The sequence below is a fragment of the Etheostoma cragini genome, chromosome 21 (assembly GCF_013103735.1).
Source record: "Etheostoma cragini isolate CJK2018 chromosome 21, CSU_Ecrag_1.0, whole genome shotgun sequence".
NCBI classification, from domain to species: Eukaryota; Metazoa; Chordata; class Actinopteri; order Perciformes; family Percidae; genus Etheostoma; species Etheostoma cragini.
Window position 1 is genome coordinate 2,699,932 of NC_048427.1, and position 18,603 is coordinate 2,718,534.

Consider the following 18,603-nt stretch of genomic DNA (forward strand, 5'->3'; position numbering starts at 1 on the left):
GGGTTGCAGTGTACCATCTCCTCGTCCTCCCGGTTTCTTAGCTATATGTCAAATAAAATGACTGGAAATTTGCTATTTCCTGTGTCTTTGTTCTTGGTGCCGCTGTTTAACTGGTCTTATAGTCATTTGACAAAGAACAAACTGTCCTCTTTATTAGTTTAAAGGAAAGGCTGCAGAGGGAGGAAGACAAGTACAGAGAGGGAACAATTCAAATACTCTATACCAACTATAGACCAGTCCGCACTGATGTTTAGGGGAAACCACATTCTACCCAATCTGTAATGTTGTGTTGTCACGTTGATTTGATGTATATTTGTATAAATAATTGAAGAGGAATTGTGTCATAATTTAAAACAAAGACCTGACTTAAGCTATAGTTTACAAACATCGCTTATGTTATAAACCTTTTACGGCAGCAGAAAACATTAAAGATTTTTAGGATGCTTGGCTATCTAACAACTTATTTTCCATGTTTTTATGACTAATGGGGACAACCATTTTTGAAATTGGACCAGTATTGAGCAAGAATGCTTTAGTCGGCAGTCGGAAACAAGCTACAATGGAAGTTAATTGGGCAATTATCTTATATAATCACATCAGTGAAATTGCATTTTCTTAACCCACGAGACTCTATGTATATAAATAGTATTTTAGCATTGTCAAAAACACTTTGTTCAAAGTCAACAGAAACAAAATAAAACTTTTAAAAGCCATTTTGGGTCGTCTTTCCACTTTTCCAACGATCACAACTCTAGTTTTGGTTGAAATAAACACAGTTTACTGATTTACATGTAAGAATAGACTGGGTTTAGCGCTAGCAACTTTAGCTGTTTCTAGCTGAACAGAAAAGTTCCTAAAGAGGTTTTAAAGGTCTGTCTCTGAAGGGATCCTTTCCATATTGTTGTTAGACACTTAGAACATTAATCTGAGCCTGTCATTGGCAAAAAGAGCACTTTTGTGAAGGTAAATACAAGCTGAAAAATTGCCCCATTAACTTACATTGTAGCTTGTTTTGCCGCTGCCAACTGCAGCAATCTTGCTTAATACTGGACCAATATCAAAGATTGATCAGTCTCTTCAACACAAAAACATAGGAAAATAGGGAGTAAAAAAAAAAAAGGTGTTTACCCTTTACAAATAAGGTGGATGTTCTTAAAGAGGTAGTTTGGATTTTTTGAATTGGGGTTGTATCAGGTTATTTTCAATGTATACACTTCTACTAGATGTTGGTTGACCAAGCAACACTTGTTCTGCGAGGTAAAATGTTTTCGTGAAAGGGATCTGGTGGCTTTGAAGAGTGCATAGATAAAGGCTTCAGTTCCTCGTCCCAAAGGGCTGACTGACAGCAAGGTAAAGAGCGGTGAAAACTTTCTAAATAATAGCGCACACTTAAATTGATGTTGTTTTTTCTAAGTGTCTCTATTTTTTAGCTGCTGCCCCCATCCACAGCAGTACATTGCTTAGCTTCCATGTTGGTACTCCTGTCTGCTTCTCCAAACTGGGGGTGAGCACCTACTGTAGCTCAAACGCTGACTATGGACTACAACCTCACACAAAACATGTAAACTATTCCTTTAAGTAGTTCCAGTGTGATACTGATGGGATACAAATGTTGTGTATTGGTAATTTAAATTTAAAAAAAAAACATATTATTCAGTGTAACATTGTCTTTGCCCTTGGTTCTCTCTCTCTCTCAGGGTACATCCCCAGCTACCTCGAAAAGGATGAGCCATGTGTGGTGTGTGGCGACAAGGCCACAGGTTACCACTACCGCTGCATTACCTGCGAGGGTTGCAAGGTACACACACACACAAAATCCCAGAGTTTCAGACACAGCAGTTTTATAACCGACACATTGTATCTGTCAGAAAACCTGATGTGTGAGTCCTCTGAGATCAACTGCTTCTACACACAGTCACATATCTGCCACACAGTCATGCGCACACACAGACACACACAGAAAAACACACACTGAAGCAGTCACTTCAAGGTAAACACACATCAAAGGTCAAAGACACATTGTGTACAGCCACAGAAAGAGGATATATCAACATATTTGTCTATTGTCACGTCAACGCTCATCTCTGCCATTTGTCTTCCTAGCTGTCGGCTTCAGTTGAAGTTTGTTCTTTGACATTCTAAGACGCCGCTAAATTAATTGTGGTTTAGCTGAGTTGGCATTGATGTGCTTGACGTTTGATTGATTGGTCATCCCTAAAAAATAGAAATCTATGCGGAAGGCAGTTTGGTTTTGGCATTCTTTGTCAAATCTTCCCTAATAACCTTTTCAGCATATTGCAACTCAAGTGGTCTTAGTAAATAGACTGCACCTCCTCTTTGCTCTGTTTTCAGACTTTAGAGAATTTAGTCCGTGACAGAAGACTATGGCCAATCACTGGTCATTTCAGAGAAAAAGTATGTTCCGGTTGGCTGTTCTGCAGATGAGCATGCACGTTGCTTTGGTGATAGTTATGCTAACCATGGCCAAAGGCTCAGGGCTGCAGCTAAGTCAAGGCTAAACCATTAAGATGCCAAAAGAACCCCAAAATGTGTTTAATGTGTATTTCCGTTTGTTGTCCAGGAAGCCGTTGGGTAATCTGGTCTGCTGGAGTTAGCCTTTAGCCTAGCACAAATTATTCACTGCTAATTTGTCTTGCTTACATTTTCTCCACTCTTACTGAGTGCATGCCTTGCTCGTCTGATGGGAGGGGCTGGACAGAGAGGGGAGAGAAAGAGCCTCAAATTCTGGTGTGTTTTTGTGCTTTGTACCTACTGCAGCTTTAAAGGCTTCAGATTCATGTTAATTATTTTATTCATCAATCCATGTGCAGTCGGTAATGCAGGGATATAGCTTCACTTGGCAAAATAATTTTTTGGGGATCAATATTGAGGCTTATTATTACAGATATAAATTAATTCCCAGCCACGATTTGTTCAACTCGCTCCTATGCTGTTTACCTAATTTCCAGCAATAATACTTGAATGTTTTACCAATTGGTAGCAAGTCAGGTACTGACTAACATGAAGCGTTTTTCCACTGCATGGTACCTTCTCGACTTGTTTTTAATCCACTCGCCTTTTTTGGTTTCCATTACGAAAAAAAAGTCCCTGGTACCTACTAACAGGTACTTTTTTTTAGTACTACCTTAGTTGAGGTTCCAGACGGGCTGAGGTAATACCAAAAGGTGACGTGAAAACCTGCAGACTACTGATTGGTCGAAGACAATCATCACTATTCACTGCGTTGTCATTGATAGCGACAGACGGGGGGTGTCCTGAACAAACCCGTTGTGTTTAAGTCGTTTAGGCAGCGCTTTTTCTTTTTTACTGCCTCCACCTTCTTTTGACACTAAATGTGTCTTCTGGCTGTGGCAACAGCCCCATGCCGAGAATCAAAAGCAACACACCTTTGACGTTCTGTGTGTGTGTCGTGTTATGTCACGTCATTGCAGTTTCTTGCATTGACAACCAGCCCGAGCTCGCCTCACGCATGAGGCGGTACTAATCTGCAGTGGAAAAAGGAGCACGGGGCACCGTGGTCGGGTCGAGCCAAGTCGAGGCGATTCGAGCAGGTGACATCAATGGAAAAACACCATTAGAAAGATGTAATTAAATATGTTAATTAAATTAGTTTTATCCTACAATTAGTTTTGTCATAGAGAAGAAGCAGCAGTGATAATTAAAATTTCTGCCCTGGGTGCCTGGGTGGCTCGTCTGGTAGAGCGCTCGCTCATATACAGAGTCTCAGTCCTCGACGCAGCGGCCACATGTTCGTTCTGACATGCAGCAACGGGCTGCATGTCAGTTCCCCGTCTTCCCTTTAATGTCTAAAGCTGTCGTGTCAGAAATAAAAGCTCTAAAATGGCATAACAAAAATCTTAAGTAAGTTTTCATCCGTTGTTGTCAGCCTCACACTCCTGGAGTTGTATGTGCCTCTCTACTTCTATATTCCTCTACTTTGTCTAGACAACACTGAATGTTTGTCTCTCTCTCTCCATCTGTCTCCAGGGTTTCTTCCGTAGGACCATTCAAAAGAACCTCCACCCCAGCTACTCCTGTAAGTACGATGGCTGCTGCATCATCGACAAGATTACCCGCAACCAGTGTCAGCTCTGCCGCTTCAAGAAGTGCATTGCAGTGGGCATGGCCATGGATTGTGAGTGTTGCACCTACGTACTTGTACACACATGCAAAGTAAATCACACAATTATAGTGATGCAGTAATAATGCACAGTGTTAGGTCTTTAAATAAAAGCTGCAACTTTCGATTATATGCAGACTTTAGGCAACATGCCACTAAGTACGTACCTCTATTTAGCTTTTTTCTCCTTAACGCTCTCTTTCTTTCTCTGGGTCTTTCTCCTCTTCCTCACCCTCCTCCTCGTCCGCCTCCCACCATCTCCTCCTAGTGGTTCTGGATGACTCAAAGCGAGTGGCTAAACGGCGTCTGATTGAAGAGAACAGGGAGCGACGCAAGAGGGAGGGAATGGTAAAAACCCTCCAGAACCGTCCAGAGCCCACCGATAGCGAGTGGGAGGTGATCCACCTGGTGACAGAGGCCCACCGACACACCAATGCTCAGGGCGCACAGTGGAAACAGAAGCGCAAATTCCTGGTAAGAAGGCACAGAGTAATAGGCAAAGTAATGTACAGCGTATGCACTTGTGTAAATTTAGAATCTGCCAAAGAGTTGACAATTCAGCACAGGAAACATTCATTTATTATGGTTGTATGCACTTTTGTGATATATTTTGAAGGGGGTACGATTTTGAAAATGTCACGTTTTGATTCCAATTTGTAAGCTCACGATTCAATTCAATATCGATTCAAAAATCAATTGCATTAAAACGATTTACAGGATGTAAATGTAGTTACTTTTCCAATGTACAGTATGTGTGTGTGTCTATATACAGTACACAGTTTGAATATATATATACACTGCATATACACACACGTGTGTGTGTGCGAGTGTGTGTGTGTCTATATATATATATATATATATATATATATATATATATATATATATATATATATATATATATATATATAGATACACATATATATATATATATATATTTATATATATATATATATATATATATATATATATAGATACACATATATTCATATCCATATTATTCATGTGAATTTGTTATTTATTATTTTAACATCCTGTTACAATGTATGTGTATGTTGTGTCACTGTGTAATGTCTCTAAGCTAACCTTGAATTTCTCTTGGGGAACAATAAAGTATCTATCTATCATGTAATTGCAATAGACATACAATAAAATAATAATAAATATGAATTGATTTTGAATCGGCAGAGATTTAATCAGGATATTATTAATATTACTATTATTATCAATAGAGATAGACAAAGCACCTGCAAATAAAACAGCACCATTTCCTAAGGCCACGTTCCACTTCATTTTCTGGGGTTGCAAGGGTTCGCAATGTTGTTATCTGTCCAATTCTGCGAGGGAGTATATGCCCAAGTCTGCAGACACCAAATGTGGTTTAAAACAGAACTGCTGCATGTTCATTTTGGGACTAAATCTGCCTATGAATTAGTTTAATTTCTCCCTGTTGCACATTGTTTTCTCTCTGACTTAACAACCTTAATGGATTTCTCAAAATTGCACAGGCCAGTTTTAGAGTTACCTATTAACCTGACCATCATGTCTTGGGACAGTGTGAGCCAGACAGGGATCAGAGGATACAATACAGTAAATCTGTTTCATAGGATGGCAGTAAATACTGAGGATGGGTTGACTGCAGGAACATTAACCCTCTTTAAACCTCTCAAAAGACAGCTTCCACAGAGGGTTATTTCACTCTGTAAACTATTTAGTGCTGCTTTATTGTTGTGCTACAATTTCCCTGCCTTTAACCGCACCGGAACCTAACAGAGTGACAATATGGATTATATCCTCACACAAACATGCATGCTATGTCAAAAAGGGTAAGTTTTTTTATTTAATTAGGGTGAGTTGAGGCTCTTTTTGTCCGTCTGTTTTCTGTTTGCTCCCTCTTTATCTCATCCAAAGCAAATCCTCAGTCATGAGCGCTCATCTTTCTCGCTCCTTCAAACTGTCCTCCAGCTGCAATTGTGCTCCGATTTATCCTGGACAGCCATGCCTGGTATCTGTCTTCCTTTGTCGCACACACACAGACACTGACCTCATGCTTTTGGTCCGAAGAAACTGTTTTTTATTATTATATGAGATGAAATTAAGTGAGGCTCAAGCCTTAATTCACCCATGGTTGGTTTATGATATTAATGGTGACCGCGAGGCACAGCAGCGGTTTCTAGCCCTGGTGCCTGACTGACAGGCTGAGGTTGTAAGGCAATTTAAACTTTCACTACTTTAACTGCTCCTCAGATCTCTGCTGGGTAAATCCAGACAGCTAGCTAGACTATATGTCCAATCTGAGTTTACTCATTTTCCACAAAAACTGGCTATTTTGCAGCGCAATGTGGTTCTGTCCGGCGCTTAGCCCCACATGCGACAATTGTGATTGGTTTAAAGAAATGCCAATAAACCAGAGCATGTTTTTCTCCCATCCTGGAATGTTGTGTGGACTAGTCAGACCCTCTTCCACAACGCTGTAGAAAAAGGTCTGGCAATGCAAGGCCACTACCTGTAGGTGGGCAGGACATTTGACTCCCTTCACTGTCAGGTTCCTAGAAAACTCACATGATTCAAAACCTGCTTCACTCATGAGTCTTGCTCGTTGTATTATTTGGCTGAGCCTCCAGACTTGTATAAACATACTGGTCTGCATTACACTTACACAATCATCTGTCTGTCACGGTCTGTGTCCAGACAACTGGAAACAAGAGATTCACAGGCAAATTCACAAAAGAATTGTGCGACTGCACAAATAAGACAAAAAGTAACCTCTAACTGCAAGACCAAGTAAATAGCCTAGTGATGCTTCTGTGCTATTTGCACATATTTAAGGTAATTTGCAAAAAATTGGCCCCTTTCTGTTCAAAGAAGCACTTGCAGTGATATCATAAGCGTCTTCGGTGACTTCAGTGAGTTGGTTGTAATGTATTGCCTTTATAAGGACTAGGGGTGTCACGATTCTCCAAATCCTTGATTTGATTACATTTTTGATTCTAAGGTCACAGTTTGATTCGATTCTCAATTTTTGCATTCATTTATTTTAAAGCACAGGTTACTCTTCAATTTTTTGGCTAGACTTTTATGCAATATAATATCTGACCTTTGATTGCAATGTACCCCTACATTGTCAAATTCAAAACATTCGTTAACAACGTAATGTAAGTTATATCTTCAGTCAATTGGAAACTTTCAATAAAGTAAAAAAAAAGAAAAGAAATTGCCGACATGCTGAGACAGACGCTTGCAGCTCAGCTGTCTTACTAGCTAAGCAGACAGAGAAGAGGGAGGGGGACTCTGCATTCCTCTAACTTGTTGCTTTCTCTAATATATCCAATATAAGCTGCTTGCAGCACCTCAACCTGTGTGTTTTTTTCCCGCTTGGCCAAACGTGAAATGGGGGCGTGAAAGGGGGGGCCTGCAATGCAACGTGGGCGGGCACAGTCCTGCGGGGCTGCTCGCATCCATTATGCCTATTTCTAGTTTAATAACTCTGGATATGGCTAATAGTGAATGTTAAAAATGTTTTAAACGTGTCGTTTTAAATAAGGCCCCTTTAAGTGTTTGTGCTGGTAAGTAAAAAAAAAAAAAAAGGATCCTCTGAAAATATAGAGTTGGGTTGGGAACCGGAGGTTCTGCTACAAGTCCCCGTACTGACCGAATTACGGAGTGTGGATTGGTAGCTGGAGAGATGCCAGTTCACCTCCTGGGCCCCGTTCAGGGTGCTGGTCCAGCTGGCAGCCCACTCCCTCTGACATCTCTCCATTTATGCATGAATAGGTCCTGAGCATGTGTTTGTATTTCAGGCCTGTGTGTAGTGATTACTAACAAACAGAGTGTAAATTGTTATTTTCCCACTGGGGATCAATAAACAGTATAAATTATTATTATTAAACCCACCTCATAGAATCAAATGCTAAACGATGCAAAAATAATCCATTTATTCTATGTGCATATGGACTAAATGTACTTTTAGTTGCCAGCGTTCATGCAGTTCTTCTTTGAGACAAAACTACAATATACATGATCATACAAATGATTAAGTATGAATGGAAAATTGTTACATCACTCTAATATGCATGTAACAATCCAACTACTGTCTTGCGAGCAAAGGTCAGTTCCCGTTTTACGCTCCATGTCTTTTATTTACTTTTCCAGGCCAAGCGAAGCGTAAACTCTACTGGCAGCTTTTCAAATCACACACCTCCTCTTGTCAGTAGCTCATGAACATGAGCATTTGCTGCTGGTCTGAGCAACATTGGGTCACAGAGACAGCTCACCTGGCTGTTGTAAAATGTTCTGCTCCGCTATTCAGAAAATAATTGAAATATACTTGTATGATTCAGTACATGGAGAACATCTGGCTTTGGATGACTGCAGACTTTCAGAAGTAGAGGTGCAAAAAACATCAGCATTCTCAGCTACAGTACACGCAGTTCTGCAGTCACAAGGTGATCTTATCTTCTCAGCCACATTTCTTTTCAATGTATTTGAGCGTATTATTACCAGACGATTTACAGTATATCAATATTTTCTCTAAAAAAATTACCTGAGGTTTCAATGTCAATAATCCATTGGAATTGGAGTGTGTGGGGAGTTTGGGGATTAATGAAATCTCAGTACCCATTGATTTATTGTTGATCAATCAATCAACGATGTTTTCTTCTTTCTGTAATGTAAAACAAAATACATAATACTATTTATAATCTAAAATGTATTATAATTACATAAACCATGAATGAAGTGTGCAGTTCACTGCACAGTGCTGAAAACTTCTGGGATGGATGAAAAGATTTCTTTCTCCAGCTCTACTGGAACAAACCTTTCCAACAATAATCCGATAAAAGGTCAACAGTTGAAGCTCACCACATGACTGATGTGTTCTCCTCAGAATTCAGCTATTGCCAATTCTCAGTGTGGACTGACTGGAGTTCATGTTAGTTCAAATATATTGTGCCTCTTTTGGGACACTTTGTTCTTTTTTTTCTATAGAAAAGTGTTTCTTAAGGAATGCTTAACTCACATTAAGATTCATGCTATTCCCCCGCAATGTTTAGGCTCCCCCGACCAACCAGCATGTACGCCATCAAAGACATAATCCCTTGCCAGCTCTGCAGGTTTAGCCAAGTATTTTCCCTGGATGCCACCCAGATGGCTCGGCAGTAAATAAACATACATACATACTGCAGTTGCAGGGAAATCTCATTAGTCCATAAGAAAGCCCATATTAATATGTAGAGAACATTTTACAAACAAAAATATATGCCCGTGCACTTTATCATCACACACATTTTGGTCATTGCCTGATCTCCAGCAGCACTAGTAGTGAGACATGTAATTGCATATGAAGTCATTGACATAGTTGCTGTCCCTTTCATTGAAAAGTAGTAAAGTTAGTTGCAGCATGATGCTCACTTAGCAACACTTTCAGGGAAAATTTGTTTTTTGCCCAAATTACAAAGTAAAACATGCAAAAACGATATGCTAATTCTTAATATTGATTAATCAACAGCAGTTTGATTGGCATTCCCTTAAGTGCACAAGCACAGAAGAAAATTAAGATGAATCTTATATTAATCTTTATGAAACTAGGAACACACATAAAAAATATTAATCTCAAAATGTGAAGATATTATTTTTGAGAGATTAAGCTATAAACTATTTTCCAAAATACAACACCAGTTTGATATTTGATTCATTTATGATTGCATACACAAAATTTGTGATCAAATACTTTTGTACGCAGGGAAATTAATAAGAACATATATTTAATTTAGCTATTGAACCCTTCCCATTTTCTCACATTATGTCCGTGGTATCCAGCCATACAGATAGTTTTATTGTTTTATTTTATTTTTTAGGTTTTATTCTGCCATGGTTTGAAATGTCTGTCTCTGCAGATAACATTTAAAACATCCAGAGTCTGTGTTGCCATTTAGGCTTTAATGCATAATGTTTTCATATTAATGAATGCCCGTTACATTCAAGCCATTGCCAAATGAGCTACTACAAAGCTAATTAAGACTATTAGCTCCACACAACTCTCTCTGTAGTTCTCAGTATTGCAATGTTCAGAAAATGATGTTGTCCGGCGACCTTCGCACGCAGAAACTCGTTATTGAAGCTAATTACATCTTCTAAAGACTCCATCATGTTTTTTTTATCCTCCGTGGTTACTAGCAACTGTGTGGAGGAGAGGTGGGGCGTGATCACAGAAGGCTTGTATCGTGTGGTGCCGACAACTTTGTTATTATTACTTAGAATTACGAATTACTCACTTGGGCGACAGAAACTAGGCACTATAAACCCAGGTGATCCACAGACATCACTGCGTCTTTGAGACTATTCTCCTGGAGAAATGGTCCCTATGAAAACTTGTAGACAGTGAGATCTGTGGATTATTGAGAGTTTCTGAAAAGAGATACTGATGTTGAATTTTTTTTAATTGCCATTTCTCAGTCCTGTGAGCCCTCCGCTGCATTCCGGTTAATGCAGAAATCTCAGTTATCTCAAATTTTTGTGGCTCAATGCCACTGAAGAAAAGAAAAAATGTGTTTTCCCAAAAGAGTTTAACGGTGACAGTCGTGTCTCGTGACACACAGCTGAGTCTTGTGGTTGGTGTCTAAGCCTCTCCGCTCTGCGTGCATTTAGCAGCTCTAAACCTCAGCTTCTCTCTCTGTCTTCTCTCTCCAGAGAGCTGCTTTCTCATCTCTGAAAGGGAAATATGCCATTGACCTCCACCACGGAAGCCAATGCTTTGTTTGGGCTGTCACACAAAGAGAGTTGCAGTCCATCATATTGATTACTACAGCTATTTAAATTTTCCATATTTGCATAGCTGCACAGCGGAGAACTGGCTAAATTTGCACAGATTCACAGAATCCTTCTCTCTCTGGATTATGATTGATGGTGCATTGTGTGAGGTGATTATTCCTCTAACTTTATCTCAACCCTGGCTGAGAATTAATGACTTTGGTATTGACACGCGCTTTATTCAGCAGAGCGTGTAACAATATTTTTCATAGTCCCATAGTCTCCATTAATACAACTCTGTAAACATATGTATTACCGATCTGCTGTTCCATGCCACAGTCCTCCTCTAAGTAAAGGCTATCTGTCGGGTGACATGTCCCATTCCTCTTACAGAGCACAGTCTGCTGTCCTTATCTCATATATTGGTTATAATTTGTCTCCCAAGGCAATTGAGCATTTGTGGAAAGCAGAAAAAATGGCTATACCACTGTTTAAAACTGTGTTTTTTCCTTTGCTGTAATTTACTCTTAGCTACACACCAATCATAATGATAGTTCTGTTATGTTATTTTATTCTTCTGTGCTTTTCAATTCTAAAAACACAAGGTCAAGGTCGAAGTTTATTTATATATCACATTTACAAACAGTCCTGCTGCCCCAAAGTGCTGTACAAATATAGATAACAACATAAGATAAAAGCCTAATAAATAACCGGAAAAAACCTTCTAAAACAGAATATGCCAAAAAACAATAAGAACAGACAACAGATAAAAACTTTACTCAAAGTAATAACAACAACAAAAATGTCACAGCTCAGCTTATGTTAAGCCAATGCAAAAAGATGATTTTTCAAAAGTGATTTAAAACTCTCAATAGAGGTAGCGGCTCTAATGTTGAGAGAAAGAGAGCTTCCAGAGCTTAGGACCTGCTACTGAAAAGCTCTGTCCCCTCTGGTTTTCAGTCTAAATCTGGGAGTATCTAAAAGCAGTCAGCGGACCTAGGTGCTCTGACTGGAGTTTGCAAAATCAGCATATCAGAAAAATACACCCATGTAAAATGTAGTTTTTTGTTTGTTTATTTTGATTAATAAAAAGCCTCAGAAATAACCTAAAACAGCGGGTCACTGTAGTTTTTATCCAGCATCACTTCAACAGTAGGACATAGTGCATTTGTTGGGGACTGTTTTCAGCAGCGGATTAATCCAGATTTGGCACTCTAGTGAGTATTTGTGGCAACAGGACACTGTGTGTGTGATTGAGTCATATTAACTACAGTGTGTGTGTGTTCATGGTAATAAAGGAACATGTCATCCAGTGCAACAGTGGGGCTCACTGATGTGTTTTTAATAGTTTTTGGACAACAATGGAGCTCTATGGCAGAGGATGAAGATACATCAGACTTTGATACACACAATAATATTGATAGGATCGGTTTGCCGTCAGCTCTGGCCTTTTCAGATCCGGCTCCTTTGCTCCTTTGCTCATGGCTGATGTAGTTTTTGACTGTGCTCGAATCAGGCACTTACGTTATTGTTTTCTCTTCCCATGCAGCCAGAAAAAATCGGCCAGTCCCCGGTTGCCCCCACGTCAGACGGAGACAAGGTGGACCTGGAGGCCTTCAGCGAGTTCACCAAGATCATCACTCCTGCCATCACCCGTGTCGTCGACTTTGCCAAAAAACTGCCCATGTTCTCTGATGTAAGTGGTCTGGGGAAATGTGGGAGTCTGACAAGAAATACAAAGAAATATAGCACAGTCAAGCTTCTCTCATACTGTGAGTGTGTGTTGGTACAGAAACTGTTTGATTTAGGAGGTCAACTTGTCTCGCAGTGAAAAGGGAGAGGGGGGGGGATGCAGCAAAAGGGCCGCAGGTCGGAGTCAAACCCGTCCCCGCTGCATCGAGGAGTAAACTTCTGTATATGGGCGCCCGGTCTACCAACTGAGCTATCCCCTATCCCCGCCCGACAGCGACGTTTAATTAATATAGTAGACACTTTGCAGACACTAGAGATCAAACAAAAGCCTGAGACGATGTCATATTAACTTTCTGTGAGCTTTAAATTCACCACTTCTAAGCAGAAGGCAGAAAAGAGCCTGACTTGGCAAAGCCTCTCTTCCCCGGCCCGGGCCTCTGCAGCTGCCTGTCCCAGAGAGCAGCGTGCGAGCTACGAATGCTAACTCTGAGGCTACATCTAGGGACCGAAATAAGAAAAAAAACACAACTGCTTAATGACTTTCAAGCCTGTACGATTTTCCAAATATATGCAGTGTAATCGGAAAATACCAAGCGCAGGTGAATATACGGATCATTTACATGTTGCTATAGCACTCACACTGTTTGTCTGGTTTGGGAAATAAACCCACAAGCAGCCTTGTTTTCTGGTGACAATCAGAGAGGCATTTCTGCTCCGGTTCGCCTCGCCTTGATTAGCAACATGTAAACATGTTTTTTTTTCCTCCTCCTTATAATGAGACCTTACTTAGATTGGATAATTATCAGGATTGATGAGCTATTGTCTACTAGTGCAGTATGTGAACATTGGAAAGAAAGAATAGCTTTAAGAGTCTGAGAGGAAAAGTTGTAGATGTAATTCATAACCGTTTTTTGAGGACATAAATCACAGTTTGGAAAGTAGAGGTCAGCATATTTTGAAGTCATTCCAATTGTTCTATTATTTTATAAATTATACTATTATGATCGATGCTACTATTCAAATGAGTGTGTAAACTCGCATACTGCTGCTCCATATTCTGTTAATTTTAGACATGAAGAAACTTAACAGCATCAGATAAGAATGTATATTTTTTGGATTCCAGACCCTATAGCAATTATCAGATTGATACATAATTTTTTATTCACAATATAGTAGATTGTATTCTGAAAGAAGCTTTTATAATCTGATGAAAGTGGCGGAGGGAACCTGTCTCCATGAGATTTCTCTGTGCTACTGCAGTCTGATAAGAATGCACAGAAACAAAGCTTTTTATTGAGCCACTAAAAATTAGGCATTCCACCAGGTACACATTTACAAGACAAATCAAGCCAATTAATGGCAATTAATATGCTCAGCCATCAAGAGCTGTGAAAAAAGAAACAAGCTTACATTAAGGGGAGATTTAATTCAGCACACCAGAGTCTGGAGATTTAATCAAATGGGGTTTCAACTCAGAGGTCTTAATATCCATGTAAATCAGGGTGTATTAGTCATAATCTGTGTTCATCAGTGGGAAAACATGTCTGCCTCTATTCAACCCATCTTCTTCACCCCCTACCAATCCCTTCCTCGTTCCTTCCTTACTCTGCTTCTGATTCCACCCTCTATCTTTTTATTTTCATTTTACCTTTATTTAACCAGAAAGAAAAACTCATTGAGATTAAAAATCTATTTTCCAAGAGTGTCCTGGCCAAGATAAGCAGCAGCACAAACAACAAGGTTGCAGACATATAACAAATAACATATATCATGAACATAAAACATAAAACACTTCATGCTGTTAATAAATAATGAGTAACAAGGTCATAAAATATCTAAATTTCAACAATAGTGAATAGCAACAAGGATCGTGAGAAAAATCAATCATAACATCTACAGCCAGTGTGTTCAGCCTCCATGTCATTTAAAAGTACTTTAAAACGTATCTACTGTCATAATGCCAAACATTCATCTCAATTTGATGTCAATTGTAAAAATGGCAAATGTTCAATTTATCAATGAATGAGAAATCAAGGAATCCATTCTCTCCAGTTACACAGCGGTACAGCATTTTAGCAATTTATCATAAAGTGTACTTTAATCTCTGATCTACCGTGATATAAGAAAATTGTCAAATGTTTTGGATTTCAAAATAATTTGGTATTTATGCCCAAGTATATGTTAAATAGTTTTATCTTTAAAGTCTTTCATAGAAAAAAGCCCTTTCTATTTTAAAGTTCCCGTTGGTGAAATGTATCCACCATAACTATAAGCATGCATTAAACGTAAAACATCCTCTTCCGCCAGCTACCTTGTGAAGACCAGATCATCCTGTTGAAGGGCTGCTGCATGGAGATCATGTCACTGCGGGCTGCCATGCGCTACGACCCAGAGAGTGAGACGCTGACGCTGAGCGGGGAGATGGCTGTGAAACGCGAGCAGCTGAAGAACGGCGGGCTGGGCGTGGTGTCGGACGCCATCTTTGATCTGGGCAAGAGCCTGGCACAGTTCAACCTGGACGACACGGAGGTGGCGCTGTTGCAGGCCGTGCTGCTCATGAGCTCAGGTTGTTGTTGACTTAAGAAAATCTTTTTTTAAACGTAAAGCTGCATGACAGTACCTGTTTAATTGTCTGCTTAGAACATTGGTAGTCTAGGAGCTTTATCTTAGTGTAATGTAATGTACATTTTCATTCTTCTTTGCCAATTCCCCAACAGTCCATATTCATTACCCGCTGCTTTACACAGTACATATTGTAGCCTATTGTGAGTCAAAATGTAATTATGGCCTGAAGATTAAAGTCCACATACATGCAGTGTTGGAAGCAGGAAAAGCTAAATCTCATCCTGAATCGGATTAGAGGCAATCACTCTTGGTACATTGTAGAAACTCTAAACATAAGAATTTTTGAGGTGAAAGATAGACAGTAACGTTATGCTTCACATTAAAAAAAATCACAGAACAGCTTAACAACATCTTGAAACTTAAGAGACATTTGACATTGACAAAACTGCAGCTTACATCAACCTGTAAGAATTAAAGTGCGTGTGTATTTATTGCACATTGCTCTATTGCACTAGGATTTAGTATTAGAATTCATCAGCTTCACGATGACGGGAAAAAAACCATAACTTCAAGTGGTTGGATAGACACTTTGGCACACGGAGTCTTCTTCCTGATTGCAGAGGTTGGTATTTAGAGAAGAGGGAATGTTGAGAGTCTGTAGTGATTTTTGTTGCTTGCTTCATGATTGCCTGCACATACAGGGTCTGTATGGGCTCATAGTCTTTCTTCCTTATTACCTGTATAGCTATTTTGTTGCATCATTAGGTTGCCAAACCATGCAGTGAATCCATTGCTAATGATGCTCTGCAGGATCGCCCGGTAGAACATCAGAATGATCTGGCTGTTCACTCACTCCATACAGCCTCAATCGCCTTAGAAATAGAGTCTCTGCTGCAGTCTATTGCCCAGGTTATCAATCTGTGTGTATTTCTTACTGAAGAATGTTGTCTATGTGGACACCTCAATATTTGAATTAGGTCACCTGAAGGATTGTCTTTCTAAGTTTTGATGAACACGGGCTCATTGTCAGCCACTTGCCTCGGGTCGAGGACCATCTCCTGTGTTTTGGGAACGTTTACAATTATATGGAGTCATTCTCAGGGTCCATGTCCCTGTGGAGTAGGCTCAAAATTACAGTATCATCAGCGCATTTTAAAACATAATTATTGGTATCCACAGGTTACTAAAAAGTACACAATACACAATATTTCCCATAGGTAATTATTCATAATATCACATGAGAGTTTTCCCTGAGCTGACTGACAGTCAAGTTCTCCTGCCACAATGTTGACATTTAATCAGAATCACATTTAGGTAATGGTTTCATACACACTCATTTTTCTTCCTGCTCTTCTCTCCCTTGTCTTTCCTCTTTCCCTCCCTCGTTTTCCTCCACAACGCCTCTTCCTGCCACCAGATCGTTCGGGCCTGACCTGCATGGACAAGATCGAGAAGTGCCAGGAGACCTACCTGCTGGCGTTTGAGCACTACATCAACTACCGCAAGCACAACATTCCTCACTTCTGGCCGAAGCTCCTGATGAAGGTGACCGACCTGCGGATGATCGGGGCGTGCCACGCCAGCCGCTTCCTTCACATGAAGGTGGAGTGTCCCAACGAACTCTTCCCACCGCTCTTCCTGGAGGTCTTCGAGGACCAGGAGGTGTGAAACATAGTTGCTGCCACGCAAAGGGAAGAGGAGGTTGGGGCAAACTGGGTGACGGGAAGGGCCATCATCTTTATAGGGGAAGGATGGAGGGAGAGTCTTCTCGGCAGGAATTTGCATTTCTCCATCGTCACATTAACAGTATGTGGTTTAAAAAAAAACTATCACCAACAATAACAGAAACAACACACCAGCAACAGGAGAGTCAAGCAAACAGAGGATTTTGTTTTACGAACACCCTCTCCTCCACCTCTTTCTCCTCCTTTTACTTACCCCTGTTTTGTGTGGGGGCCCTTCTGTCTGAGCATGATGTCTTATCTAGTAAGAGTTGTAGCCATTTGCCAAGACACATCCACAACACACCCACAACACACCCACAACACACACACAACACACACACAAACACACAAACAGCCACAGCCTGTTCCACCTCACTTTTTCAGAACAGCGCTTTTTGCAGGGGTCCGTTCCCCCTCAATGGTTCTTTTTTTATCAGCCACAGAATAACACACAGTATCTCAGTATTATTTCTGTGTTAAATGTTAAGGCAGTAATTCAGTAAATATGGACATCATTGACATACAAATGCTCACAGTCATGCAGGCACACGCAATCAGCAAACACTGCGCATTAAAATGTCAGCAGATGCTTTAAGCGTCCATTGGTGTGTAATGGCTGCTACCAGACCTAGTCTTTTATCAATTCCTCAACTCAATCTGAGCCGTTTCAACTGTTTTTGGAACTTCTTCTTAGATCCCAGTGAAACCGGTGCTATATTTATATAAGGCTACTCCAGTTTTATGAAATTGTGTTGTCTACCTTTGAAAACATGTGCAGAACATGGCTCATATCTACCTTCAGTTTTGTCATTGGACCGGCTCCTGTGACACACACACACACACACACACACACACACACACACACACACACACACACACACATACACACACGCACACGCACACGCACACACACACACACACACACACACACACACACACACACACACGAGCAAACTTGCCTTGACATTGCCTGTGCTGCTTGAGCCAGCAGCCTCCCCTCTTATTAATGACAATTAAGCCCCTCTCTTTCCAAGTAGTTATTGCAAAGAAAGAAACAAGGGAGGGAAGAGGAGGGAGGATCAGAGATTGAGGAAACAAGATGTAATAGCTGTCCTGTAGAGTCAGAGCCAGGGTCAGAAGTAAATCTCCCCCCACATGCAGCCTCCAAGGAGGTTTTCATTAGCAGCAACCACCAGCGAGACGGCAAAGCTCATCTTACACACACACACACACACACACTTTTTCTCTCTCTGTCTTTCTCCCACACACACATAAATGCATAAACATGAAAACACACATCACCTCAGAGTAACGTGAATGCCTCATTTTACTGTATACACTGCACGGCAGTGTCAATATATACAGCCCTAACCTGCAGGGTTTGTTCAGAGTCCTCTCCTCACGGATTCAGCTCAGTGTGGCCCTTTCAGGCTTCCATACACATTTGCCTTTTTTAAACATGGGCTTCACTGAGCGCAGGCAAATGCCAATAAGGCTACTATTTACCTCAAAGTGGATACACCCTGAGGCTGGGGCAGCAATACTGCCCCTGTGGTGTCAGGCACTACCTCACCTCCGTGGACACAGGGCAGCTGCCCTCAGCCTACACACAGACATACACCATTCACCAAGTTGGCGCATGTGTAGGTTAACACACAAATGTGCATAATATTTACATTGGTGCACACTTATGGTGTAAAGACAATATATATACACACACACAAACACACACACACA

At 40.5% G+C, this 18,603-nt stretch overlaps 1 protein-coding gene and 1 long non-coding RNA gene across 7 annotated transcripts in view; one reads left to right on the forward strand and one right to left on the reverse strand.

The window, feature by feature from the left end:
* Window positions 1–6,712, reverse strand: part of LOC117936905 — a 23,639-nt gene extending 16,927 nt beyond the window's left edge. Inside the window, exon 1 of the long non-coding RNA XR_004655048.1 lies at window positions 6,701–6,712. This is a non-coding gene — a long non-coding RNA (uncharacterized LOC117936905). The remainder of the gene's footprint in view (window positions 1–6,700) is intronic.
* LOC117936898 (thyroid hormone receptor alpha) overlaps window positions 1–17,751 on the forward strand; it is a 128,739-nt gene extending 110,988 nt beyond the window's left edge. For all 6 annotated transcript variants that reach the window (XM_034860398.1, XM_034860401.1, XM_034860402.1 and 3 more), the window contains 6 exons: window positions 1,698–1,798; window positions 4,009–4,156; window positions 4,410–4,615; window positions 12,435–12,581; window positions 14,885–15,143; window positions 16,560–17,751. In XM_034860398.1, coding sequence (XP_034716289.1) covers window positions 1,698–1,798; window positions 4,009–4,156; window positions 4,410–4,615; window positions 12,435–12,581; window positions 14,885–15,143; window positions 16,560–16,810 — 1,112 coding nt within the window. In that variant the 3' untranslated portion in view covers window positions 16,811–17,751. The remainder of the gene's footprint in view (window positions 1–1,697; window positions 1,799–4,008; window positions 4,157–4,409; window positions 4,616–12,434; window positions 12,582–14,884; window positions 15,144–16,559) is intronic.
* Window positions 17,752–18,603: the final 852 nt, after the last annotated feature.